Source organism: Ovis canadensis, chromosome 10 (assembly GCF_042477335.2).
Source record: "Ovis canadensis isolate MfBH-ARS-UI-01 breed Bighorn chromosome 10, ARS-UI_OviCan_v2, whole genome shotgun sequence".
NCBI lineage: Eukaryota > Metazoa > Chordata > Mammalia > Artiodactyla > Bovidae > Ovis > Ovis canadensis.
Window position 1 is genome coordinate 99,765,137 of NC_091254.1, and position 27,360 is coordinate 99,792,496.

A 27,360-nucleotide genomic window follows, 5' to 3' on the forward strand; every position below is an offset into this window, starting at 1 on the left:
GGTCACGTCCCAGGCGGGCATGTCCACCTGGCACCCGGGCGCTTGTTCCCGCCTCTCACACACGTGCAGGGCTCCGAGCAGGACTGCGGCTGGGGGCGGTGAGCCAGGCCCAGGCCCGCCCAGACGTGAGGCTGGAAGCAGTGTCCTGTCCACCTGGCCTCCCCACTGCTGTGCAGGGCTCGAGGGGAAGGGCAGGCGGCCCCCAGCCCCAGGGAGAGGCCCCTAGTCCATCCGGTCCCCGCGTGGAGGCTGCCGTGTGGACGTCCACCCGGTGGCCCGCTCCACCGCTGATCCCCAGTGGCCAGTCGGCGCATTACGTGTCGGCCAAACCAGACCTGCTCTCGGTGGATTTCCAGCCACCCGACTCCTGGCCAGAGATCCCGCGGCTCTAGTGAGCTTTCCAAGCGGTTGTGTATGAGAAAGACTCCCCAGAAACCCCCCAGCCAGCTCCTGGGCCTGGACGCTTCGGAGCACGAAGCCCTGAGATTCACGTTTAGTGCGGTCACTGCCCGTTTCCAAGGCATCCCCGGTGGCTCAGAGGGTAAAGAATCTGCCGGCAGTGTGGGAGACCCAGGTTTGATTCCTGGGTAGGGAAGATCCCTTGGAGAAGGGCATGGCATCCCGCTCCAGTATCCTTGCTTGGAGAACCCCATGGACAGAGGAGCCTGGCCGGTTACAGGCCATGGGGTCACACAGGGTCAGACAGGACTATTTAACTTCACTGCCCGTCTCCAAAGGCATTCCTAGCCCGCCTGGCAGAGAAGTCATTTCATTCTCTGTATTTTTATAGAAAATTTAAAAATTATTTTGGCGTAAGCTTGTGTTTAGCCATTCTGCTGATGAGAACATGGTGTTCTCTGTATTAATAGGTACTGAGCAAAGCCCCCTGTTTCATGTGTAAACGTCTTCCCTGCTGTTCTGAAGCTGAGCTTCTGGGGCTTGCTCCCCACTTGGAATGACCTCGTAGACCTCCCCTCCTCGTCTCATGCTCGAACCCGGCCTTCAGGGCAAAGTCACGCACCGCTATGGGGAGAGGCCCCCCTGGTGACCCAGTGGCGAGCGCAGTGGGTGGACGGTGACCGTCAGAGATGGACATGGACCCCGCCAGGGCCGACGGCCCTGCGTGCGGGGCGCGGGGGTCTCCGCCGGCTCCTCATCGGCCACCGTGCTGTGGTTTTCTTTCCCTGGACACTGCAGGCCCTTCCTCAGTTATCAGAGGATGTACTACGTGTTCATACAATTGCTGTCCAGCGGCCCCGCCTGGCTGGCCATCGTCCTGCTGGTCACCGTCAGCCTGCTGCCCGACGTGCTCAAGAAGGTGCTGTGCAGGCAGCTATGGCCCAGCGCCATCGAGAGAGTGCAGGTACCCTCGGGGCGGGGGGCGCAGCTGGGGGCACCGTGGGGGGGGCCTGCAGCCTGGGGGGCACCGTGGGGGGCCCCAGGGAGGCAGCAAGAAAGGTGGTCCGTCCAGTGTTACTAACGGATTCCACGGTGACACGTGATTTTACACCTGAACTAAATGTCCAGTGCTTAGACTTGAACAGGCAGTCCCTGAAATAAGGAAAAGATTAAGAGAAAAAGATTGAGCCAATACAAAAGGCAAATTATTTTGTGTGAGCCTAAACAAGTTTTTTTGATTAATCCTTATTTCGAAGGTAGAATTGCTTTATTTTTAGGGGTGGGAATGTGGCTCAAACTTCATTCATTTTGGGAAATTCTGGTCATGAGTAGGTAGGGTGGTGGTTTTCCGTGCTCCCGAGGGGACACCAACAAGCTGAACTCTGGATTCAGGAGATGGGTGAGACGCTAAGGGTGCCCAGCGGGTCCAAACAGAGATGTGACCTGGAGTTTCCAGAGAGCTTGCAGGGGCCGGACATCCCCACCTCTGTACCCCTGTGACCCCGCACCCCTCACTCCCTCACCCCTGCACTCCTCCCCCTGCGCACACCGCTCCTCTTGTGACTCACACCCCTCGCCCTGTGACCCCTCACCCCCATAACTCCTCACCGGTGACCCCGCATACCCTCAGCCCTCTGATCCTATACACCTTCCACCCATGACCCCACACCCCTGTGACCCCGCACCCCTCCCCACTGTGACCCTGCACCCCCTCCCTCCCCTCCCCGCACCCCTTCTCCCGTGGGAGGAGGAGGGATGCTCTGAGAGGCAGAGGCCACAGCAGGCCGTCCTGCAGGATGCCCTGCCCACCTGCAGCACCAGGTGTGAGTGACAGGAGGGCGGGGTGTGCAGGTGTGAGTGATAGGAGGGCGGGGCGTGCAGGTGTGAGTGACAGGAGGGCGGGCCGCAGGTGTGAGTGATAGGAGGGCGGGGCGTGCAGGTGTGAGTGACAGGAGGGCGGGCCGCAGGTGTGAGTGACAGGAGGGCGGGGCGTGCAGGTGACCAGTAAGGCAGGTGAGCTCTCGGACCCCTGGGGCTGATCTCAGCTGCTGCCCGCGGCGCCCAGCCAGGGGGCACAGAGGGCTTAGAGCCGGCCCGGACCGGCAGCTTCACGAGAGCGCCTCTGTGACCTCAGGCCATCCCAGGGCGGGGCAGGAGCGCTCGGGAGGGTTCCACGGGCCGAAGGGGCTCCAAGGGCGACCCCCGACTCACTGCCTTTTCTTGTCTCTTCCCTTCCTGGTTCCTTTCATCTTCCGGCCTCTTTGCCCAAATCTTGTTTGCAAATGATGTGCATGGCCTCCTGACCTCTGACCTCTGACCTCTGGGACCGGCAGACTAGGAACCAGTGCCTTTCTGTCGAGCAGCCCACCGTCTTTATGCTTTCTCAGACTTCCAGCAGTCTGACTTTCTAACGGAACAAGGTGACGCTTTTCTGTCTTTCTGCATGTTTGGGACTTGATCGGAGGACCATGGAGGGCCTCGGGCGCCGGGCTCTCTCCACCCACAAGGCTGCGGCGCCTCCCTGGGGAGCCTCAGCGCCCCTCTGGCCCGGTAGCAGCTGTGAAGCCAGTCCCGCCGGCAGGGGCAGCTTCTGGGTCAGCGCTGGCCTTGCCCTGGGGCCCAGAGGCAGGTCCTCCCTGTCCCTCGTGTGGGGCCCGAGGGACTGGCGGGACCACGCCCAGGGATTGGCGGCCTCTGGCGGGGCCCCTAGACTTCAGGCGTGTTTGGGGTCAGCTGTCTCACCAAAGTCCCTCTCATCTCTTTTAAAATGGATGATTGTTTTTGGGAAAAGACTCCACCTGTGCCTCAGGCATCTGTGGTTCTCTCTCAGGAGCACACCGTTTTCTGTGCCTCCCAGGATGGGAGGCTTCTTGCCTGGAGCCAAGGCTTCAAGGACACACTTAGCTGTCCTCAGTCCTCTGTGTCCCGATGCCCCGCTGTGTGTCCCACACTGGGCACACGTTGAAGGCCTGTGCCTGGTGTTACTGCTTTACCAGGCAGCGTGCTTAATAGGAAAATGCCTCAAGGAAAAAAAAAGGCCATTTTTTTTCTTTTAATAATTGTTCATCTTTTAAGTTCAAGTAATTACTGGCAATCAATATTTTTCTAACCTGGAGCACAAGAATTTGTCAGAATAAACTACAGAATTCTCGCTGTTTACACAGTTGAAGACATTTAGGATGAAATTATTAGGAACATTTTAATAAGTCACAGGAGGTGCTCGTGAAACCAGTTAAATCACACCAACTCTGGACTGAAAATAAATCCTCTGAGGATTGATGGGGTTTACTGAGAGCTGGTTTGCTTCCAAGCCTTTGCAGAAGCCGGGCTCTGCTGCTTGGTGAAGGGCTCTGAGCTCTGGGTGGCCGTGGCCGCGGCTCTGACCGCGAGGCCGGCCAGCCCCTCACAGGCGCTTGCAGCCGGTGCCCAGCACACGTGGCGTCCGCGCGGTGTTGCTGCAAGACCAGCCAATTCCGGCCAAGCTTCGGAGGCACGGACCCTTGGCTAGTGCTCCCATGGAGCACGCTGCATTTGGGGTGGGCGGCTTTTTCTCTTCATCCGCCCTATTAAAGTGAAAACCACAGAGGCCACCAGGTCTCGTGTATAAACGTGTGCGTGTATGCGCACACGTGTGGCATCTGTATGCACGTGTGCATTGATTCTGTCCACACCCATGGGCGCACACGGCTGTGAGTGTTTCCACTCGCGCAAAGAGCAGCCACCTGAGCGCTGGCCTGCTTCACCCCTCGCCCGCGGCCCCTCGCGCCTAGCCGGGGGCATCTGCGTGCCCAACATCGAGCCTAGCCAAGGGCATCTGCCTGCCCAACTTCGCGTGTGCCCAGGGGGCATCTGCACCTCCAGCTGCGCGCTTCTCCGGCTCCTGCAGTTCCCTTCTTCCGAGCCACTGGAAAATTCACACCGCTTGACTGGAGAGCCTCAGTGTTCAGACTAGAGAAGCGCGGCCTCGCTGGCCTTCAGCCCTGCCACGCCCAAACCTCCGGATTCTAGCTTCAGGCCAGGATTCTTTTGTTTGACTGGAGACGGGGCCAAGGGACAGGGCCCAGCAGGCACAGAGGGACTGAGGGACAGACAGGAAGCCAGGCGGGTGGACAGGGACAGACAGGGACAGAGGGTCAGGAAGGCAGGCAGACAGGCAGAACACACGGGGACGCAGGGACAGGCAGGAACAGACGGACAGGCAGGCAGAGAGCGGCCGGTGCAGAGCCCCTCGCTCGCGCCTGCACGCCCTCAGGAGCAGCGCAGTCTCCGGAAGGTCGGGGTGAGCGGCAGGGCCATCAGCCCCGGGTCCCGCACCCCGACCATCGGCGTTGCTGCGCCGAGAGCGGGGCCTCCCGCACGCGTCCCCCTCGGCCAGCCCCGCGGAGCCGGGCGTGCGGCGCGGGCTCAGTGTCTGTCCTCGCCTTGCAGAGGAGCCCGAGCCGCCCAGCCCCGGCCGACGCCGCGCCGAGCCCTGACCGGCCGCTGCTGACGGACCCTGAGCCCCGGCCGAGGCGCGAGTAGCCGGAGGATAGGTAACGGCCGCCCGCGGGCAGCCCGTGTGCTGTGCTCTTGCGGACCGCGTGGGTTTCCTCCAGAGCTTTGCCGTGGTGTGCCGTTTCTGTTAGGTTCACGGTGACAAAGACTTGCGCACACGTGGGGTCCGTCCCCGGTAAGTGGCCCACTGGAGAGGCCGGCACTGGGGCTGCCTGGGGTGCACTCCCAGGCACGCGTGTGAGCGTGTGTGCACACACATCTGTGCGGTGCGCCGGCCCACAGCGTCCTTCGGCGTCCAGAACTCAGCCTTCACTCTCATCCGCGGTGGTGGGCATGGCTCCACCTGAAAGTTCCTCCAGGAAAGACCGCCTTTCAGAATAAACAAAGGGCTCTGAGCCAGGCTGGGGCAGGCGTCCAGCTGCGCCTTCAGCATCCAGAGCGGGCATCTCCTGGCCGGCTTGCCCCCTCCCTGCGCGTCCAGTCTGACCACCTGGGCCTCCCACAGCTGGGGCCTCCGTCGGAGCGGTCCAGTGAGATGCGCTGTGGGAGGGGCCGCACTCAGCCTGGGGCCTGGGGAGGGGCCTCGTGTTTACACACCTTTCTGCGGGACGGTGGACGCAAGGAGGGGCCGGCGGTCCACACGCCGCCCCGTGTCTAGCCCAGCTACGCTCGGGGTAGCAAGGGCCGCGGCTGTGCTGGGTTCCGACGGGCGCTGGACGGGGTCCGCGCGGGGTCCCGGGACTGACTCTGTCCTTTCTGTTTCCGCAGACCTCGCGCTTCGTGTCAGGACTGCCTCTGGGGAGTCACCCACTTGCTCCCCTGTAGTCTCCAGCCCCGGGCAGCGCCCTGGAAGGCAGGGAACGCCGGGCCCCTCCTGCTCAGCCCTCGCACCACCCGCGGCCCCAGGGGAGGCCACACACAAGGGTCCAGCCGTGAAGGGCTGCGTGGCGTGAGCTGCTCTTGCGGCCGGAGAGGAGGAAGATGGGACAGGCGTCCCTGAGTGGCGGCCGGGAAGGACACGCACGAGCCCGCTACCCTCCCCGGCCGCGTGGCGACGGGAGGCCCTCTGCTTGAGGGCCTCGGTCCGCTCCAGGCTCGGCCGCCCCACCAGGGCCTCCGGGGAGCACGGCCGAGCCTCGCGGGCTGGGGCCCGGTCTGCTGTACCCTCCTGAGCCCGACCCCTCTGCTTTGGGACCGGCCCCCCGCCCCGGCCACGGCTGCCGTCCAGACCTGCGCGTGGTGGCGCTGGGCGCGGGGGCGTCTGGCCCAACCCCGCCCCTCCGGGGTCGGTGCTCGGGGACCCCCACCCCCACCCCGTCCCCCGCTGCCTCTGGGGGGCCGGGCCCGTAAAGCACAGGTTCCGAGAGGCGCCCCTTCCCGCTCCAAGGGCGCAGGCGCGGTTTGCTGTTGCGGGAAGGGTGCTTCGGGGTTTGCGGGGACGCGAGGGGGCCTGGGTACCCGGGGCCGGCCTCTGCTGCGGTGCTCAGAGCCCCACGGGGAGCGGCCTCTCGGGCGCGTGGGCCCCCAGATGCACACCGGGCCCAGGGTCGCCGAGGCGGCCCGGAGCCCTAAGAGCAATACCGCGGCCCGCAGGCAGCCGAGCAGTAAACCCTGTCGCTCTCCTGTAACGGAATCTCCGTTTTAGAAATAACCCGATCGACGTAGCCTTAATGGTCCGTAAGGAAAACATTTCAGTTTGAGGTTCACACTGCAGAAGTACAGCTGACGGCGTCTTAGGGCAGGGTCACCCGGAAGCTGCAGGTCGCCCCCGCTGGATGCCCTGTGGACCGCGGGACGGTGCCGAGCCCCCCGGGTCTGCTCCCGAGGCGCTCAGCGCGTGGGTCGCTGCCGAAATGCTCACCTGTGGGATATTTGTTTGAACGAGGGGAGGAGTTGAACAGGGTACCCAGGTGGCGCGGAGAAAGCAGGTGAAGGGCAAGCATACCAAAGAGGGGTGCAGCCGGGCCGAGGCTGGGGTGGGGCGTCCGCCCGCGGGCCCCGCCCCTCGCTGTCACTCACGCCCGCGTCCTGCGCGAGGCCCACACTAGGCCCTGCAAACAACGGTGTGTGCGTTTTTACAGCCGTTTTTAAGAACCTAAAATGGGTATAAATGTCATACCTGTGGGGGGCAGATTCTGTGTATGTTTTAGTTAACAAATTCTTTGTAATGTATTTTTTTAGAGATCTTGAAATGGCCTTTGCACTGAAGTATTTTCATAGCTGTTTATATCTCTTTGATTCGTTCATTCGTTAATGTACCATATCTAATTTTTAAAGTATGTTTTTAAAGCTTTTATTTTTTAAGTTGAAGACATTTTGGCCGCTTTACATTTAAATTCTGGTGGATGTTTTGGCTGAATGTCTCAATATCTGATGAATGTGAATTTTCAGATTCGACTTCATTCTCTGCACCTGCCTTCTTTTTGGTGTTTCTGGCAGGAGCGAGTAGTTACAAGGCATATTTAGAGTCTGATCATTTGCTCTGCTCTTTCTTCACCGTTCATTGCAATTTCATCTAATTTTTGTTTAGGTTTTTTTTTTTTTTTCTATCCTTCAGCCTTAAAATAGAAGCTTCTTGACGGTTCACTGTCCTCTTTCTGCCTGTATCCAGACGGTTATCACTTACCTCGGATAATTCAAGTCTCCTTAGGACAGCTACTGACCGTTACACACCCCAATACGTCTTCTTAAAATTGTTTGGGAAGTTCCTAAGTGGCTGCGCCTGACAGTGTGAGATGGACCAGGGGCATGAGACCAGAAGCCAGGGAGGGACGAGAACCAGGGAAGGGACATTTCAGACAGGACAGTGAGACTCCCACCTGGCGGTGGGCAGTGCTTGCTTGCCTTACACTGACCTTAAAGCAAGTAACTGAAGCATGCTCGTTAGTTTTGAAAATCTCACTCACAGCTGCACAATAACCACGCATTAACATCTCCCTGAGTTGGTCCGGACGTCTGGTCCCTGACCTGCGCGCCATCCCCCGGAGCTAGCCTCCCCACTGGAGGGGACCCGCCCTCAGGACCAGGGCCGGGCCCTCCCAGCTGCAGCCACATCCCGGCTGGGAGAAGAGACGCGCCCTCGGCCACTCCTGTTAGAGCCCCAATCAGCCTGTTCCTGTGCCCTTGACTCCACGGGCGGACACAGACCAAACGACCCCCAGGGGCTCCGGCCGCGAGGCTCGCTGGGGGCGGAGCTTCCGCAGTAACAGGTCGCAGACGCCTAGTACGCCTTGTGAGACTTTGCAGCTTGAACTATAGCAATGCCTCGCACACAGTGTAACTATTCTTAAATTCACGGGCATCAACCAAAAGTTCAGGGCAACCTAAGGGAAGTTTCCGGCCTTTTTTTTTTAAACCACTAAGTCCATCTGTTTTGCACTGATTATGAATAACCTAATGCAACCACTTCTGCTTATCTTAAAATTAATGGTATTTATTTAACAACTCAGTGTAACAGCTTGGTATGCACTTTCTTTTGGAAGTTTCCCATCTCTAACTTTAAAAACAGGAAAAATGTCAGCTGGCAAATGCATCCATTCTGTTTTGTTTTTTTTTTAGTAAGAGGGTTGGTGAATGGGGGTGAGGATCGTTTTGATGTCTATAAACAAAGCTTTAATGAAGATGTGTCAGAGTATTATTAAAGTGTGATTCTACTTTTGCAGAAAAAAAATCTAAAGATCAGTTTATATAGCTTTATTTTTTACCTTATCAAAATACACAGAATTTTAATATGCATATATTGTCTCTGACTTAAAATTACGTGTGTCTGCATCGCTGTTTAAAATGTTCATTCATTATGTAATGTGATAAAGAGAATCTTCAAAAATATATTTAACACATGGTATCTATGGGTATTGTCATCATAAATACTGGAATTTATTTTTAAATTATTGAATATAGTAGGTGTGTTTAAGATAATCAACCTCTGAACAGTAATGTTTAATTGATAATTTATTAATCTGCTTTGAAAAATTAAACGGTGAATTAAACCAAATCTTAAATTTCTGTAAAATTTATTTTGTATGCTACTGTTTTTACCTTTTATTTCAGAAAAGTATAGCTTCATAATATTAATTATGATTGGGCTTTTCTGCAGAATATCTAGGCAGGAGACCTGAATCTGCTTGCAATAAAGAAGAAAAAGTTCTGGTTTAGTCTCTTCATAAATTAAAAAGATGATAGAAGTTGGTATTAATTTTCTGCTAAGACCAGCTGCCGGGTAAACAGTCTCCCAGCTGGTGTCTCTGTTTGCGATGAAGCTGTGGGCGCAGCCTCTTGGAGTCATGTGGGACAGGGTGGCCCCAGGCCCACGGCTGCAGCACCAGGGCGGAGGGCCCGGAACAGGACACTCAGCGCCGCTGTCCTTCCTGCTCCAGCTGCTCCCCAACTGTCCACCAGACCTCGACCCCCAGAGTCTCCTCTGCTCCGCCTCTTGTCCAAAGCCCGGCCCCCACGCCCCAGGGCTTCTGGGCAGTTAGCAGAGAGGGCCCCATGCTGCCCCAGGGGGTTCCTGCAGGCCCCAAGAGCCCTGCCAGCACGGGGCCCGGTGGCTCTGCCCCCCCAGCCCTGCCCCCTTCCTCTGCTAGCCACTGCCACCCTGCACTTCCCATCTCTGAAAACTGACCCCCAGACACTCCACAGATGCTCACAAAGTCTCATCCCTGGGCTTCTGACTCAGTTGGGGGATCAGGGTGGACCCTGAGAAAGGGCCTTGCTGGGCCGAGGCAAGGCGGCCCCTCCAAGGCTGACGGGTCCCTTGGAAGGCCTCTGGCTTCACCGGGCACAATTCTAAATTGGGGGCTTTTTCCCCGCCCCCAAACCACACAGCAAAGACAAGTAACTCACCCTGAGTGGGCGCCCTTGGCCTCACCACACAGCAGCGAGCACACCCGTCTACAGGAAATAGACGCTGCAGGTGAGTCGGGTCCCGGGGCTGCTGTCTGCTGGGGTCCAGCGTCCACGTCTGCCTCGGGTGACACGGACCTGTGGCCACACCGACCCTGGGAGCCGGGAGAAGCACGCTTGCCGTTCAAGTGAGTGAGGGCACCCTGGCCCGAGGCTGTGCGGGCGGGCGTGAACAGCCAGCTCCCACCAGTGTGCGTGTGAACACAGCCCTTCATGCCACTGGGCCGTGTCCCAGTGTGATCAACATCTGCAGTTACTAAGCTTCCTCTTTCAGGGAAAAATCTTGGGAATAAAACACACTTGTCAGTTCCTTCTTGCACTAAGAGCTCACCCCTAAGGCTGCACCAGCGTGTCGGCTTGCAGGGAAGACACTCATCTTGGTACATGTTCATCTCGTGCAGTCGGAGTAATTTAGGAGCAGTCAGTCAGACGGCAAGTGTCTAACTCACCATCCAGACACAGGTATGAGCCCTAATCAAGCCTGACAGAACCGCAGTGAAACCCGTCTTTAATCAGATACGAAGACCAGACCTCCCAGTTAGTGGGCAGTGTCAGGCCTAAGCCGATCTTAGAAGCTGACGCCCTTAAGGCCCACAGCTTGCCCTGCCAGGCCCCCGTCCCTTGCTTGCATCTGTGGCCTCTGCTCACCCTTTCTGCTAACCAGTGCGGCCGCAGACATTGCAGTTTTCCGTGTATCCTCTCGATTTGCTGAGCTTACTTTTCAGAGGTCATGGTTCAGCCAGAATTCAGAAAGCTGTCGTGGGTCAGATGAGCAGCCGCCCACCAAGCAGTGACCGTGGCTTTCTCCGGGGCAAGTTTGGCTACGGAAAGTGCTTTGGAACTTCAAGTCCAGCCATTGAGCTGGTTGTCCCGGTTGTCGTATAAAATCCACTTTTCTTTGCACGTCACAATACGATTGAGAAATAGTTCGCTGTTGCTGTGTAGACTAAGACGACGCTTTAAAACAGTGATTTTTTTGAGTTGCAGTCAGCTCACGAGGCACCCCTTCTCGGGGCTTCTCACCTTTCCAGTCTGCTTCAGAGGCCAAACGGCCGCAGAACGGTGGCTGTTGAGTCCTTGGGCAACTTCTCGTGCAGTTGTGTTATGCCCAGAGTCCGAGTCCCCAAAACAGAGAATAAGACGTCCACAGCAATGCAAAAGCATAAAGGGGTTTACTGCTAACTCGAGCCAGGGCCCACGTCTCATCCAGCACAGTGGAATCCGACAAGGGCCCTGAGTTCTGAATCCCCTTTACTTTTATACAGACGGTTCTTTGTTTCTGTAGCAGCAGAGCTGATTGGTTAAACCGTAGGTGCGCATGGGACTTTTAAACCTCGCATCCCTATCTGGACTGGCTCGGGTCTGGCGCGGGCGGGAGGGGGGTGGGGTCTACAGGGATTTTTTCTGATTGGTCGAGCTACACTGCCTGCGGGAGTTCCCAGTGCCTCAGCTCTTTTAGAGAGTAAACCTCAGGCCTAGCCTGCCCCCTAGAGCCTGTCCTGGCTTCAGTTTGGTCCTAACGGTTGTAGGAGGATCCGCTTCAAAGACGGCTTCCTCAGCTGTCCTTGTCAGCTTTGATGGCCACCAAGCTCCTCTTCACCAAGGCTCTCGTGTCCTTTGCAGAACTCCTTGACCCTCCGCTGTGATGTACGTTCGGTAGCAGCTCCTGGGCCAAACACGAGTTGTCTCTGCTGCTTTGTGACCCATTTTGAACTCAAGAAAATCACTGGAATTTGCTTTTTTGTCTAACATCATTTCCATAGTCTAAAATAAATACAAAATAAACAGCAAGTAAGAAGGTGATAGCAAAAAGCATAAATCGAGAAATACGTGGTAAAATGACGTATCACAGTCACATTTATTAAGAATGTATTCCGATATCAAGCAGCAGATGTCAACGATGTAAAGCAGCGATCACCTTTGCACGAACCTACACGTGTGCTAGGGACGAGAGAAGGCTAAAATGCAGACCACAGACGCTGAACGTAGCGAGCTGAAACGGCCCGGTGTCGTTTCAGGGGGGCTGTGAGGGCTCCGGCACCACGGTCCTTTAGGTCTCAGCGCCGAGGAGAATTCAGTGAGAGCAACGTGGTCGACACGTGATTTACTAGAACAGGATGTTCGTGAGGCTTACACGTGGCCGGGTGAGTGTGCCAGGCTCCGAGCACTTAGTGGGCTACAGTTTCGTAATCAAAGGAGGAGTGGGGAGGAGGGGAGGACCCCCTTGTCTCTCCCGAGTAGATGTCACGCTGCCATCAGCTCCTCCTCCAGACCGGGACGCCAGGAAGGGGCATTTTCTTGTCCCTCTGTGGTCGAGCTAGGGCCACAAATCACCGCCTTGCAGGTGTGCAGAGAGCATGGCCCAGGGGCCACTAACTTGGCGAGCTGGGCAGGAAGTGGGGCTCGTGCACCTCGGCTTCACTGCTTTGGGCCTCAGGCTTCTGCTGGGGGCTTGTGGTGGAGCTTTATCAAGAGGTCGTTAGCTTACAGGGATTGCCCATACTTTCCTACTCACCATCCCCTAGTGAGATTCGCTATTTAATTACCGACTTTGTCCCTTCATTCTGTCCCTGCGAAAACTTGGTAACGAGCTGTGACCGTGGCCCATGCAGGCTGTCTTAGGACAGGGAAGAGGTGGTCGCTCCCCATGGACAGGACGGAGAGAAAGGACTGCCAGGCAGCGCAGCTCCGCTTCCCGCCTGCAGGTAAAGCCGCCTCCTGCCGTCTGCTCGCTCTGTCCTTGGGCCGCACCAGCGGGCACCGCAGGCGGAGGTCAGCTGGCTCCCTGGGGCTTCGAGCCTCCCAGCCTCGGGGCTCCTGAAGACGCATCTCTGCCTCCATCCTCAGGCCCCGCCCACTCTGCCTGTCTCAGCCTCCGCTCTCCTCGAGGTCATTAGACACTTTGGGTGAGGGCCCCGCCCTGATGACCTTATTTCAGATAAATTGTGTCAATAAAGGTCACATTCTAGAGTACCAGGGTCAGGACCTCAACACATCTTTTTGGGGAGACACAATTCAACCGATGGTCTGCTCTGGGGCCCTGCTGCAGGGCAGAAACCGTCACGCTGCGTGTGAGGGGGGGCAGCGGGAGGGGGAGCTGGGGACAGAGCTCAGCCACCCCGCCCCACATCCCCACCCCGGGCTGCACGGCGCTAATTGACAGTGGTCCACCATGGCCCAGCAGGTCCGGGGGTCCTGCCCACACTGGGCCGGCTGCTAAGCACCTCCTTTCCCCGTCTCATTAGTGCTCACAGCCTGACTCCACAGTGGGGGTGAGCTCCGGGGGGCCCCGGGGCCCCGCCTGGACAAGGTGAACTGCGCAGCGGCCGGCGTGGGCCTGGGGCCACATTGCTGCCTGAATGAACCCCAGGCTGGAGGCTCAGGGCCCCGCCCGCCCGCCCAGCAGCATTCCTTGGAGACTGGAGGGCCACCTGGTGGCCCTGCCTTTGGCTTCCCAGAGGAAAGCCGTGGGGCAGGGTCGGCCAGCAGCCAAGAAACGAGCCCCGAGGAGCTGCAGCTCAGGGTGGGCGGGCGGGGAGGTCATGGCTGCTGCAGCCTGGGGCGCCTGTGTCTCCCCCAGCAGGTTGCCCCTCTGAGGTCCCAGGTACGTGGGAGGAAACCCCCTTTCATGCCCCAGGGTCACCTCAGAACTCCAGAGGACCAGGCCCCCCCTCAGCCTCCTGCATGCCCCACCTGACCTGGACCCAGAGGGCAGAGGCAGGCGCTGAGAGGCTCAGGGGACCCCCGGCTATTGGGAGCGGGGTGGCACCCCACTCGGGTTTCACATGTGCGCTCTGTCGCTTCCATCCATCCAACCCTCTGCGACCCCGTGGGCTGTAGCCCACCAGGCTGCTCTGTGCATGGGATTCTCCAGGCAAGAATGCGGTGGGGGGGTGATCTTCCCAACCCAGGGATCGAACCCAAGTCTCCTGCCTTGCAGGCAGATTCTTTACCCATTGAGCCACTTGGGATTACTTCCTGTAACACAGACTTCTTTGTGGGAGCGAGAGGCTTTCCACAGAGGAATTCACCTCAAACAGCGAAGTCCCCAACTCCCTGAAGGGCCAAGGGCACGGTAACCAGGCAGAGACGCAGCCCCAGGCCCGAGGGGTCTCCAGGCCGCCTACCCACCTCTGCCCACGCCCTCGGGAGGGGCTGACCCCAGCGGGAGCAGAAGGTCCTCCGCAGAGCCCTCCCAGAGCCCTGATTGTGATGGTGATCCCCCAAGCCTCCAGAGCTGCACAAAGGCCTGGCCTGGCCCTCTGGGCCCCTGGCCAGCAGGGCGCCCCGGGCTTTTGTTCTGGGATTCGCCTTGGAGTCGGAAGACTTGAATCAGCACCAGCCGTCTCTGAGCGCACAGGCGTCTTGGGCCTTTGTCCTCCGCGTCCTCCTGGGCCAGTGACCACGTCCCAAGGCTGGAGGCCTCCCTGCCGTGGGAGAGGCTCTCCGGTCCCAGTGCTTGTGGCCGAGGTGGGGCTTGGGACCCTCCGCGGGACGCCCACCTGGGGACAGTGCCGGGCCTGCAGACCTGACCGGGGTCGTGGGGTCACTGAGCGCTGCCCATCCTCCGGGCAGGCCGGCCGGGCGCCCCCCTCTGGCCCTCAGGGCTCCAGCGACACTCAGCACGGCCCCTGGAGAGCACCCCCAGGACCCCGGGTCCCTGCGGTCACGGGAAAGGCCCCACCGAGCGGGTCAGGCCCCCACGCCCGCACATCCACCCGGCCCTCAGAGGAGAGGCCCCTGCCTCCGCCCTGACTCTGCCAGGGTCCTGGGGCCTTCCCATCCCCGCTCGCTCCGGGAAGGAAGCCGTCCATCTGAGGAAGGTCCTGCCTTCGCTTCGCTGTCCACTCAGGCTAGCCTCCTCCCCGCGGCAGCCCTGCCTCTGAGCGTGTGCAGGGTCCTGTCCACTCGGCAGCCCTGGCTCAGCCGTGCCCACCACGGGGGACCCGGCCGCCCCGCCTGGGGGGCGTTGGCTAAGCGGGGGGCTGACGGGGAGGCCATGCCGGGTGGTGGGGACCGCACTTGGAGGAGGAAAGCCCTGCAGAGGCCGGCGCACCCTCCCCTCAGGCCTGGAGGGGCCCCCCGGGGCGGGTATGGGGCTCCTGGCGTGGGGCCCCCTGGAGCCTTGGGGTTGTGCCTACTGCCCTCCCGACAGGGCTCTGTGCTGGCCTTCCTCCGATTTCCCGGTGTCGCCCACAGAATGCAGACGTTTGAAAGCGCCAGCTAAAATAAAGTTTACACCTAGAGCAACACTGGGGACGTGTCAGCCTGCGCACCTCAACTTCCCGAGTTCTACTGGGGAACTTGAGTTTCCCTGAACAAGGGGGACCCACAAGGGAGAAGACCGGTCCCTTCCCTTTTCTTGCAAAAAAGGGGGCCCCCCCGCAGCTGCACGGCCCTGCCCTGGGGCCTGCACACCCCGAGCCCAGACAGCAGACCGCCTGCTCCGTGCAGGCGGAGCGGGTGGCGGTGATCGGGACACACGCTGCGGGGCGGGGCCGGGCGCCTCCCCGCCCCCTCCCTCGGCGCAGACCCTCAGCCGTCCTCCCTGGCGCTCCGCCCTCTCCCTCCGCGCGGTCCCCTCCCCCACCGTCCTCGCCGCCGCCCCGCAGCCCTCCCCCTCCCCTCCCCTCCCCTCCCCTCCCCCAGGCCGGGGAGGAGGGGCGTCCGCGCACCTGCGGGTGGAGGACCGGGCCGGGAGGACGTCCCACGGCAGGTGTGTGGGGGCGGGAAGCGTGGGCGGTGAGCGCGGGTGGGGGGGGCGGGGAGGGCCCGGGAGAGGGGCCGACGGAGGAGGGTGGGGGGCGTGGACTCAGCGTCCCGGAGGCCGGTGCCGGGTCTGCGTGCTCCGATCGCCTCCGTGACCGGTCTGCGCGCTCCAATCGCGTCCCGCCCGCGTGCGACCCCAGCGAGCCCCGGGACCGGCCGGGGCGGAGCGGGGCCGCTGCGCGGTGTCCAGGGGCCGCCGCCAGAGCGGGAGCGCGGGCTCCACGTGCGCGACGCCCCCCACTGTCGGGCCGGGGTCCTCCCGCGGACAGGTGTCACTGCCCGGCCCCTCCCAGGGCCGCACCCCGGCGTCCAGACCCCCAGCAGGCGCCGGGCCAGGCGGGGCCGCTGAGGGCGGCTGGCTGAACCTGGGCTTCCCGGCCCGTCTGGCTGTTTTGCTTTTCAAACTGGCAGCGGAAAAGTGAGACTCAGCAGTTTAAAAACAAGGCCCTTTGCTCTTTCAGCTCTAAACGGTGTTACTGCTAGTTTTTAAAAACCACCTTCTGCTCTCTGCAGCGCTGGCCGCTTAAACAGGAGCCTGCTCCAGCTGGCCGGAAGGAGACTTTTCTGGAGCAGGTGCAGCCTCTTAGCTTTAAAGCTTCCCACCCTGCCCCTAAGGGACCTCCAGCCTGCCCTGGACAGGGAAGGGGTTAAGGTGACCCTGAGGCTGGGCAGGATGTGTGGGGGCGGCCGTGGGAGGCCGCAGGATGCGTGACCACTGGGAGGGGCCAGGCCACAAAAATAGATGTGTGTCCGGGGGTGCTGGCGCTGGAGCTGTGAGTCCCTCCCAGGGGACGGGGGACCCCACTGGACAGGTAGGTGAGGGGTGGCCCCCTGAGGGAGACCTCGCGGTGGAGGGTCTCCTAAAGTGCAGATCTGACCCAGTGGCCGGCCCAGAGCGGGTTCGGGGACCTGAGTTCTGAGCTTTGCTCCCAGCTCCTGGACCCGCTGCGGCGGGGGGCCGGACAGGCAGATGCTGCCCGTGGGCCCAGGTGGGCGGCCAGGAGGGCAGGTGCTCCGGGTGAGTCAGTCCAGAGGGGCAGGAAGAGGGACTTGGCTGTGTTTCAGCACTTGAGTCCCTCAGGGCGGGGTGCACCCCCCAAGCCCCAGGCTCACCGTCTGGCCAGGACCTGGACGCAGCTGTGGCCTTGGCACCCCCACCTGTGACGGCCCCCCGGCAGCGATCCAGGGGAAGGCTGGCGAGAGTGGCGGGCCTTCCGCGCCAGAAGCCTGGGCACCACTCTCCTCGTGACTGACCCCAGCTCTGGGCGCCTTTCTCTCCGGGAGACCCATGGATCAGGAGGAGGGTGCAGGGGCCACCTGTTTGCGGAGCTCAGCGCCCTGAGGACACCTCTGCCCCATCCGCAGCCTGAAGCCCGTCCTTCTCCCGAGTCGGAGCCTCTTCCCTCCCAGCCCTGCCACTGCCAGGCGCCTTCTGACCTCGGGCTGTGGCTGGAATCGGCGTCCGGATCACCATTCAGGCTGTTTCTGCATTTGGGGCTCAGCTGTGAAGCTGGGAGATTTACCTGGGAAGCAGCATCTTGGTGATTGGAAGCGGGATGAAGGTCGCTGGGACGGAAGAGCTTCCTGCTGTTAGGAACTCACATACCTTTCGTAAAAAGGCGTGAAGCCAGAAGTTGAGAGGGAGGTTCCTGGAGCGTTTGTGTGAATGGGGTAAACTGCTCTGGTGGTGGCACCTGGCCATCAGCCTAGCTGATCTGCTGCTAAGAGGCTCCGGGAGAAGAGGAGCAGTGAGGAGACAACCACTCTGCTCCACACTCAGCTCAGCCTCTCGTTCTCAGATCCACTCATTCCACCCTCGCCGGAGCCCCGAGAGCCGGGGTGACGCTCTTCCCTGACAGGCGGGAGATGCTGGCTGAGTGCCAGCCGCAACCTGGACCTGCCTGAGGGTCTGGAGCCGCTCAAGGGATGCTCGGTCCACTCCTCCCTGGAGAAGGCGGGTGGCGGCCAAGCCCGCTCCCAGAGAAGGCACGCTGTGTGGTCAGCGTGGGGTGGCCGGCCGGACCGCCCAGCCACCCGTGGAGCCTGTGCTCCGGTACCTTCCCCTCGGGGACGCCGTGTCCTTTTCCTCTGGGCCTCCCCAAGTAAAACGTTCGGGACTTCAAGCCCGCGACAGTCTCCTGGACACCCTGTGGCCGTTACCGAGGAACTCTTGGAAACCCAGAGCCGGACCTCGACTCTGTGGCCAGAAGCACCTCATCCAGCATCAGGCAGCGCCGTCGTCCCCAGGAAACCGGACGCCGTCCCCAGGAAACCAGACGCCTCCCCCAGAACCTCCCAGCATCCCTGCGGAGCCCAAAGGACCAGTCGCTACGCAGCTCCTCGGAGGTGACCCAGGAGTGGCCCAGGGCTCATCTGCAGAGCTTGCGCCCCAGTGGGTAACGTCAGTGTGGGTGTAGGTCACTGCTGGGGGCGTTCAGTCTGATCTGTTCAAAAGCGAGGAACTGTATTCAAATTACCGAGTTGAGCAACCACAGACATCGGAAAAAGTCAAATAGGAAGGTGCAGGTGGGGACAGTGAAGAGCGTAGCTGACCAGCGCCGAGCGTCTCCACGCCGTTCTCCTTCTCACTGGTCCGTTTCTCACTCAGAGCTTAGGGCTGGCGACGGGACACAGAGCAGGCTACTCCCGGGGGAAAGGCCCCGGTGTCGTCCGACAGACTGGGCCTAAAGGGCAGGGAGGGACAGGCATGGGGAGGAGGTGGAGACCGGACCTCCCTGGGGGTCACCGGTCCCCGGAATCCAGCCGGACAGCCCCGCCTCCCTCCCTGATGCCCTGGACAGCGTGGTGGGTGTGAGCGCCCCTGACGACCAAGCAGGTTAGGCCGCTGCTGTGGGGCCACAAGCAGAATTTATGGAAGGGGCCCAGCCAGACATAAGCCAACAGGGGAAGCGAAGGCCGTGCGTGCACGCTAGGTCGCTTCAGTCGTGTCCGACTCTTTGCAACCTGGTGGCCTGTAGCCCACCAGGCTCCTGTGTCCACGGGATTCTCCAGGCAAGAGCGCTGGAGTGGGAGGAGGGGGTGGCACCCCACTCCAGTATTCTTGCCTGGGAAATCCCGTGGACAGAGGAGCCTGGCGGGGTCCGTAAACACACACTGTTTGTAAGTATGTTTGCTGTCTAGCTGCGTTCACTTTCCTTTGATCAGTCGTGTGCTCCAGTTTTCATGATTGTGGAATCCTTGGTGTCCATTCACAGGATAGACTTGAAACCGATGGTTTAAAATGAAAAGAACGCCAGAGGGGGCTGCCATGCCCTCCTCCGGGGGACCTTCCTGACCCAGGGATCGAACCCACATCTCTTACATCTCTCCCACTGGCAGGCGAGCTCTTCACCGCTGGTGCCGCCTGGGGAACCATAATGAGCCACGAATATGCCCGAAGACAGTGGCGAGGGGGCTGTGGGGGGTTACCTCCCGGAGGCGGGCATCTCTGGCAGACGACGTCCTGTGGCTTCCGTCGAGGTGTAGTCACTCGCTGCCTCTTTAAATCCAGGGTTGCCTCCCAAAGACTTGATTCGAGTTTCTTTGCCAGACTCCCACTGGAGGAATAAGACCCGAGTGTTTGTCCTGGCCCTCGGACAGCATTCTTTACCTGGGGATTGGAGATGTTTCCGGCCCAGGCGGCATTGGTTTTGAAAGTTTGCCAGTTCAGTGAATTTTACTGTGACATTGAAACCAGGGGCATTTTTGTCCTTGAAACAAGAGCCCAAATGTCAAGGGAAAATCTAGGTTTTTATTTCTCTTATGCAGCAGAAGTAGATAACATTTTTGTTTGTACGATGCTTTTTTCCATTCCAGTGTTATAAAAGGAGGCCACTTGTTTACCTGAACGTGGACACAGTAGAAATTACCTGGAGAAGAATGGATTTTAAATATCCTGCGTCCATTTCAGAGTAAACACTGCCAAAAGCTGTACCTGGTGATTTGGGTTTTGTTCAAGGAAGCATGGCTGACGTCTTTGCAGCGTGACCTGGTCTTCCTTCTAAGGTCTGTGTTTCACTCTGCAGACTCATGTTCGACTGTTGGAGGCTCATCCTTTGCAAGAAAACAGGAAGCGACGATGCTTCTTCCGAGAAAGGGTCCCAGGAGGCCGAAGAGGAGGACAGCGACCCTCGGGTGGATGTCCCTGACAGCATCAGGCTTGTTCCAGACCCGCCGGACGGGCCGCCCCCGACCACAGGTAGGGCCAGCTGCCTCCTTGGGATCGGATGGGGCCTCGGGCCTCCTGGGGGACCAGCATCCCGGGTCTGGGCGGCAGCTCCCCGGGGCTGCCGGCAGCTCCCCGGGGCTGCCTGCACTTGTGGGCCTGCTGGGCCCAGGCCTGTGGGTGAGATGGCAGTGTGCACGCTTGCCCATGTGCCTTCCTGGCAGTGAGGCTGAGGCTGGCTCTGGTGAGCTCTCGGGAAGCCATCTGGGTTTAGAGCCCAGGGCTCCACTTTACCAGGTTTTCAAACTGAATCACGTAGTTATACAAAGTAATTGCTTGCAAGACAGTTAAACTCGTCTTATTCCAAGCCTGTTTCCCCTCTCATTTCTTATTTTGAGCATCTGTACTTTCTCTTTTTCTTCACTGGATTAGCTCACAGATCGATTTTGTGGATTTTGTTTCCAGAAGCCAGTTTTTAGGTAATTGTACTGACTTTCCAAGCGTGTCCCCCCTGAGCCCACCCGAGCCCCCTTGCCCTGTACCCCTCCCGCGTGACTCCGGCGCCCGTCTTCCCCTTGCCCCCCGGGTCTTCATTCTCCTAGGAGCCGCGTCCAGAGGGGCCGCAGAGCACCCCCACACCCCGCGGCCTCCCTGCGCCTGCACCAGCCCCTCGGGGCCCTTGGACACCCCTGGCTCTGGGTGCCACCCTCACCCAGAGGAGCCCCCTCGGCTCCTCCTCACACCTCAGCCTGCAGGCCCCCGGGCCCCGCTGCCTCCCTGGGGTCTCTGTCTGACCCGCGTCGGCGTGGGCTCGGGGTCTGTGCTGTCTCGTTCTCTTGTTCTCTCCCCATGTGCGTGGAGGCCACTTGGTTGCATAAGATTTCCCTGGAATGTAAGAATCACACAGCAGGACTTTCAGTCTTTATGTGTCGTCCTAACTATGTATTCCAAAAGTGACCATCTGGTCAGGGTTTGCAGTGTTCATTTTAAAACGCAATTTTCATGCGAAACTCTTAGAAGCTGTGGTTTTGCTTTGAAAAACGGCACGTAAACTGCAGGCTTCGGTGGCAGCTGTGACTGCGTCGGTGTCCCTGTGGTCTGTTTGTGGTCCTGTTTTGCCTGCTTTAAAATCCGATCTGGACGTTCAGCCTGGCGACGTCTTCAGTCATGCTCTGGGAAATAGCATTCATTCATTCCGTCAGCACCACCTGCAACTCTGAAATGCAGTTGTTTGCTTGTGAAATTAAGTGGACCGTGAAATGGGTTTGAGGTGCAGTGTTCCTCGTCTCCACGCCTTGAAGGCCAGCAACCCGTGTGATGTCTCTGTGTGACTTCTGCTCCTTCGGGGAGCAGGGCTTGGCCTCTCATCATTCACGTTCCTTCTCTTCTGAAACAAGCAGACCGGCCCAGTAGCTCCGTGCCCTGCAGGAAACGCCGTGCCTCCCGGTGGCCGAAGTCTCTGTCGTGACTTTCGCCCCCTCTCGGTTGGCCCCCTGCAGCTGGGACCTTTTTTGTTTTCTGAGGGTGGAAACGGGAAGGCAGTCGGGACCCCTGGAGAGCTGGGTGGTTAAGGGGAAGGGGCTGCGGCCAGCAGGCCCAGGAGGCCTGGCTCACCCGCCTCTGTGGCCGGGAGGCAGGTGGGGGGCGCTGGGTCTCCAGGACTCGCGTCTGAGGTCAGCCGATGGGGCCGCCTCTCCTGTCTCCTGTGGCACAGACACGGGTGAGCCCTGACCCGCCACCAGCTGCACAAGCCGCGCGTGGGGAGCGGGCACCCGCACGTATGCGTGGTTGGTCACGGGCACTCACGAGCATGCGTGTCTCGGGCTGAGCGGGACCCGTGGGGCGTGGCTGACAGGACAGCGGGGCCCTGCAGCCCACATGGAGGGTGGCCGGGCCTGCTGTCCACAGACTGAGGTGTCGGGCAGGCGGGGTCCACTGGGCGTCCTGAGCGCACACAGCTCTGAACCGAGGGCAGCCCCACGCTGGTGTGGGCAGGGCTGGGCTCGCCTGGGCCTTTGAGGGGTCACCTGCAGGCTGGGGGCGTGGCGCCAGGCGCTGGCTCGGGAGCTCCAACAGGTCAGTGGGCAGGAGCAGGGGTCTCTGGGCACTCACCTGGGAGCTGGGGCGGAGGGGCTCACCAGGAAGCAGGGCCCTCACGGTGAAGCAGGCCCAGAGGGGGCTGCCCCAGGGCCTGAGGGTCTGAGACCCAGCATAGCCTCGAGGAGCAGCGGGACGGGGCCCTGGGGTGCGAGAGGGGCGCGCTGCAGGCCTCGAGGGGCTGCTCGTGACCTGCGGAGACTCTGCGGAGAAGAGAGGTCCCCAGGCCCGGGGAGCAGCCGGGCACCCAGCCGACCCGGCGCGAATCAGAGTTGGCCTCTGAATAATGCAGGGCTGTGAGCCGCATCGCAGCCAGAGCTGCTGGCTGTCCCGTGCTTGCATTTAGACGAACGCAGGGTGTCTGGGTTCGCCTGAGACCACACGTGTGGGGAGAGACGCAGGGCGGGGTGCCCGTGGAGGCCTTGCACTGTTCCGCTGCTCCTGTGTCTGAAGCCTCTGCTGTGAACAGAAGATCCCCCTGGAACGTCACTTGCATGGCGGGGACCCCGACCCTCGTCATCAGCGGTCGGTCAGCTCAGTCGGGGCCAGTTCTGGGTGCAGTCGTATCCCTGGGGCCTCTTGGAGACCAGGGTTCTCCCGTCCAACCAGGCCAGCAGTTACCAGACGCGAAAGTAACGGAACAGTTTTCACCTTTCAAGGAACTCTGGGGCTTTTTCCCTTCTTAACAGAAAAGCTGTGGCGACTCTGCTCCGAGTGCGTCTTCAGCCGCTCTCAGCTGCTGCGGCAGGCGGGTGGGGTGGCGCCGCCGGCCTTTCCTGACGCGTGTGTGGGACGAGGACTCGCAGGCCTCGGGGCTTGCGCTTGGCACCAGGAGCCGATGGGTGTTAGAAAGAGCCTGGCGGGGGTGGGCGCGAGTTGGCCTCAGGAAGGGGGTTGCTGGCCTGAGCGGCCCCCGGCCAGTGTGTGCGGGCTCCCCGCTCTCCGCCACGCTCCGGCTCCAGGGCGCCATCTACGCGGCCTTGCAGCAGCGACTCTGGGCTGCTGGCACCTGGAGGCACCCGGCTCCTGGACGCAGGGGCCGCTGGGCGCCGTGCTGACCTTGGGCCGCTCGCCTTGCTGGCTGACGTGCGTCAGCAGGCCGCCGGCTGTGCTGCAGGCCTACCCGGAGGCCGGGAAGTGGGACACGGACCTGCCAGTCACTGTGCGCCTGCTCTTGGGCGCATTAGCAAAATCTCTGCAGGAAACAGCGGGGGGCCAAGCCAGAGCTCCTGCCCGGCTTAACTCTTCAACCCCCGGGAGCCTGGGAAGCAGGTAGGGCCTCAGCCACGCACCAGTCGGGATTCGTGGGGGATGTGTCTACCGCCCCCCGGAAAGCAGGGCGGGGACGCGGCCTCCGTGCCTGTCTGGCTTCCTCCTGCCAGGCTTGCCTTTCCTCGGGAGCCCAGTTTCCTGACGTCCTCTCCGTTGGATGCTGCCTCGAGATGCCGAGCTGCGGGAGCCTGTCAGGGTGAGTGAGCTGGGGGTGCAAGACCCTGGGGCCACTTCAAAGCCGCTTCTTCCAACACGAAACTCACCGCACGACCCACAGCCTACGTATCCACCAGGTCGCGCCGAAAACTCATGGCTGCACGGAACCCGCACCCGGGGGCCTAGGGCAGCTTTATGCTGAGCGGCCAGGCTCGGTGCCACCCTGCCGCAGGTGACGGATAAACAACCGTGGTCTGTCCGGGTGGTGATGCTGTTCAGAATGGAAAGGAAGCAAGCAGAGAGGACCCCAGGGCAGGGGAGCCGGTCTGCACAGCTGTGCGGTGGACTCGGGACACTGTATGTCTGTCAAACCCAGGGACCTTCACAGCACAAGCGCGCGGACCTCAGTGGGTGCAGATGACAAAGACGCTTGAGGGGCGGGGACCTCGTGAGAATGCAGACGCTCACTCACTACAAACGTGTGGTCAGTGAGAGGGTGAAGGACTGGCCGAGTCGAGCCACTTGGGGAGCAGGGCGTCTGTTAGCCAAGGGCCAGGAGACCCCGGGGTTTGTGAACGGGGGTCACAAAGACAGTGACGTAAGCGGGCTCCTCCCCTGCCCCGTGCCCCGTCTCCCCAGAGCTGGACGAGAGCTGGCCAGCCCTCTTGGGGCCTCAGACGAGCTGCCTGTCGGCTCCTTGATCTCGGATTTCCGGCTGGCGGCTCCGAGAGAACAGACGCTGTTGTCAAAGCCGCTGGGCCCGTGGGACTCTGTAAGGCGGGCCCCAGGACTCCGTGGTCTTCCTGCTGGTCGCCATGCAGTGCAGCTAGGCGCTGGGGAAAGCCTGCGATTTAATGCTGGTGGTTTGGAAGAAGGTGTTTTGGGGAGAGGAAAGGAAGCAACGGGATGGCATGTGGTTTATTCCCTGGTGGCAGGAAACTCGTGGGCGTTTTGTCATTTTCCTCAAATTGATAAAAAGGTTTCCCCTAATCTGAAAATAATCTGAAATGTGTTGCTAGAAAATGTTTGTGATTCAGCTGCCCTAGGAGGTCACTTCTTGCACGTTTTTCTGCAAAATGCAGGCTGTAAATATTTAATTCTTAGCCCACACGCAGGACAACGGTTACTGCTCGAGGTCACTGTTTCTCTGAAGTTAATTCTTTCAAACTCCTGTTTAAAAGGCTCCAGAGGAGTCAAGAGGAGGGAACACAGAAGGGAAGCTGCGGGCGGGTCGGGATCGTCTTTGGGAGGAGTGAAGTGTCTTCCAGACGCCCTTCTGGAAAATCTCCGGGAGGTGGCGGGTGTGACTGCTTCTGTAGATCTAGGAGCTTTGTGTCCAGCGCGGGGCTGAGGCCACAGATCCCGGAACCCAAACCAGTGTCTCGGAGGAAAGGGCCTCTGTTTAAACAGAAACAGCCCCTTTGAAACTTGACGCATCCCTGGCCTCAGCCCTGTCATCGCGGTGTATCCCGCTTCGTGTGGATCGTCCGCCTTTGTGTGGCTTGTGCGGCAGCCTGGCCGCAGGTCCCGCAGACGGACCTGCTCTCTCCGCGGCGCAGTGCAGACGGAGGGGCGGGGGGCTGTGGGGGCCTTCCTGGAGGGGCCGCCCTGGGCGCCCCGGGAGCGGAAGGTGGGAGCCCCAGTCGGGGGCGGGGAGGCCGCCCCAGGCCCGTTGTGCAGGTGGGAGAAAAGCATCACCTCTGAGCCTGCATTTGCGCGTGCACCCGTGGACCTCGCTGAACGGCAGAAAGGGGGCTTGTCTTCCGCTCCGAGGGCTGCTGCCCCCGGGGACCAGGCGGGAGGGGCAGGGACAGACCCGCGGGCAGCACCCTCGCCCCAGCGGCTCCCGCGGCGGGACAGCCAGGCCCTCCTGCGGGCAGTCGCTCCCCACCCCCACGCACTGTCTACCGCGCGGCGTTTCTGGGCTCAGACACACGGACCCGACTTTCATCGGCGAGTGTCCCGAGGACGCGGGAGCGGCGGGTCCGCGCGGCGCCCCCGGCGCGGTCACGTGACCCCAGCTCCCCTGCCGCCGCCCTCCGGCCAGCAGGTGGCGCCGCCGAGCCGCCCGGGCTGGGCCGCCGCGCCTCGCGTTCGCGGCTGAAACTGCAGGAGGCGGCGGGTCAGCGGCCGGGACGCCTGAGCGCTCAGTTTGGCCGAGCAGCGAGTCGGGTCTCCTGCTCAAGGGGACTGAGGGTCCCAGGAGGCCTTGAGACACGGGCTTGTGCACCGACCCGAGAGTCACGCGGGCGAGTCCACACACGGGCGAGTGAGTTTACACGCGGGCGAGTGAGTTTACACGCGAGCGAGTGACTTCACACGTGGCCGAGTGAGTCCACACGCAGGCGAGCTCACACCCGGGAGAGTGTGCACGCCGAGCACCCTTCCGCTCCGGGTGGCTCCTGGGTGAGCCCAGCACTCTGTGAGTTTCTCCGTCAGCTGCAGGCAAAGTAGGAGAAAGTGACGCGTGACAAGCTGGACACCTTCCAGGAGGGGCCAGTGTGCGTGCGAATGTAGCTTGGCACATACCAGCTTATTTAGGCATAATTTGCATACACGTAGACCTCAGAGATATTGTGGGTTCAGCTCCAGACCAACCGCAACAAAGCGCATATCTCGGTGAGGAGCATCACGTGAGTATTTTGGTTTCCCAGTGTCTGTAAACGCCGCTTATGCTCTACTGCAGTCTGTTAAGTGTGTGATAGTACTATGTCTGAATGAAAAAAAGTATACTTTAAAAATACTTTATTGCTAAAAAGTGGCAATTATCCTCTGACTACCCAGGGTTGCCACAAACCTTCAATTTGTAAAAAATGCAGTGTCTGCAAAGCACAGTAAAAGGAGGTGTTGCTGCTGATGCTTTTAGTCGCTAAGTCGCTGACCCCACCGAGGACACTGGAGGCCCCGGCGGGGCTGGCTTGTGGGGCAAGTGGGCACAGTCCCTGGGTGACCGGGGCTGATGACACCCCCCAGGGAGCGTCTCAGAACAGAACTTGTCTCTGGAAGCTGGAGGGCACCTATGCCTTCCTGATGGGTGTGTTTCTGAGGCTGTGTTTCCTTTTAGGCTGCAGCAGGCTCCGTGGGCATCGGGGGTATGGGGTTAGGACCAGGGAACTGAGGGGATGGAGCGCGAGCAAGCGGGATGTGAGGGTGGGTCACCCTCCCGCCGTGTCCCCCAGGAGGGGCCACATCACGCGGTGTGGCATCCGAGCGGCCTGGGGGCCACAGGGCTCCAGGCCAGTGAAACCGGCTTCCATGCTCCTGTAATGGTGGGTGCGTGACCTCGTGGTTTGTTCAAACTCAGCAACTGCCGACACGGAGAGTGAGCTGTGGTGAAAACTGAAGGCCTAGTTGACAGTAACAGCGACGTTATTGGTCCGTCCGTCACGGTGCGGGTGCCACGCCAGTGGGGGGCAGCGGGGATGCCCTGCCGGTAGCCTCTCTCCTGTAAACCTCTGAAGGTTGAAGTCTTCCTTCTAAGTGCTTCTCGTGGGAGGCGGTGATTCCGCCCTCTGTCTTTGGGGGCTCTTCTTTCGAGGTGGGTTGGAAGCGGTGGTGGCGTGTCTGCAGGCGGGAACCGCAGCCCTGCCTCCCGCACTGTCGTCTCCACCGGGGCCGCGCTGCGTGGGCAGGTCGTCTGCAGGCGTGATGCTGGCTCGTCCTGCACACAGGCTGCGATGGAAGACGTGTGGCAGGAGTATACACACGGTACGTGAGGTGGCTAAAAGAGGTAACCGGGGCGGTGCCAACCTTCTTCTTAGACGTACGAAGACGAGGCCCAGGCGTGTGCGTGGGCAGGGCCGTGGCTCACTGACACGGGTACCTGCCGTGTCTTTAATTCTTCAAACCCAGGACCCCTCCGGCGGCTCCAGGTGGGCACCTGCGGTTGTTCCCTGCAGAGGACCTGAGCTCGCCCGGGGCCAGCTTCTCTCTTCCTGGCATCGTGGCCTGAGGGGACGTCTCCTCGAAACGTTAATCCCGTCCCCTCTGTGTTTGCTGAGGTTCCCGAGCTTCCCGTGACTGACACCCCAAGTCCAGCCCTTTTCATCTGAAGGGTCAGGATGGAGGCAGCCGCATTCTGCTCCGCAGTGAACTGTCTCTAA

The 27,360-nt window shown here is 60.5% G+C and overlaps 2 protein-coding genes and 1 long non-coding RNA gene across 10 annotated transcripts in view; 2 read left to right on the top strand and 1 right to left on the bottom strand.

The window, feature by feature from the left end:
- ATP11A (ATPase phospholipid transporting 11A) overlaps positions 1-8,887 on the top strand; it is a 95,047-nt gene extending 86,160 nt beyond the window's left edge. Inside the window, exons 28-30 of one of the 4 annotated variants that reach the window (XM_069602052.1) lie at positions 1,198-1,363; positions 2,733-2,819; positions 5,662-8,887. In XM_069602052.1, coding sequence (XP_069458153.1) covers positions 1,198-1,363; positions 2,733-2,810 — 244 coding nt within the window. In that variant the 3' untranslated portion in view covers positions 2,811-2,819; positions 5,662-8,887. Of the gene's footprint in view, positions 1-1,197; positions 1,364-2,732; positions 2,820-4,827; positions 4,932-5,661 lie in introns of those variants that run through there. The other 3 variants (XM_069602050.1, XM_069602053.1, XM_069602054.1) reach the window with 3 other exon arrangements.
- A 6,563-nt stretch (positions 8,888-15,450) lies between these two features.
- MCF2L (MCF.2 cell line derived transforming sequence like) overlaps positions 15,451-27,360 on the top strand; it is a 91,378-nt gene continuing 79,468 nt past the window's right edge. For 2 of the 5 annotated variants that reach the window (XM_069602037.1, XM_069602044.1), the window contains exons 1-2: positions 15,451-15,514; positions 19,593-19,765. In XM_069602037.1, coding sequence (XP_069458138.1) covers positions 19,597-19,765 — 169 coding nt within the window. In that variant the 5' untranslated portion in view covers positions 15,451-15,514; positions 19,593-19,596. Of the gene's footprint in view, positions 15,515-16,018; positions 16,380-19,592; positions 19,766-27,360 lie in introns of those variants that run through there. The other 3 variants (XM_069602036.1, XM_069602042.1, XM_069602043.1) reach the window with 2 other exon arrangements.
- Positions 18,006-22,993, bottom strand: LOC138446733 (uncharacterized). Its single transcript, XR_011259542.1, has 2 exons — positions 18,997-22,993; positions 18,006-18,251 (listed from the first exon to the last, which is right to left on the bottom strand). It is a non-coding gene; the product is annotated as an uncharacterized lncRNA (long non-coding RNA).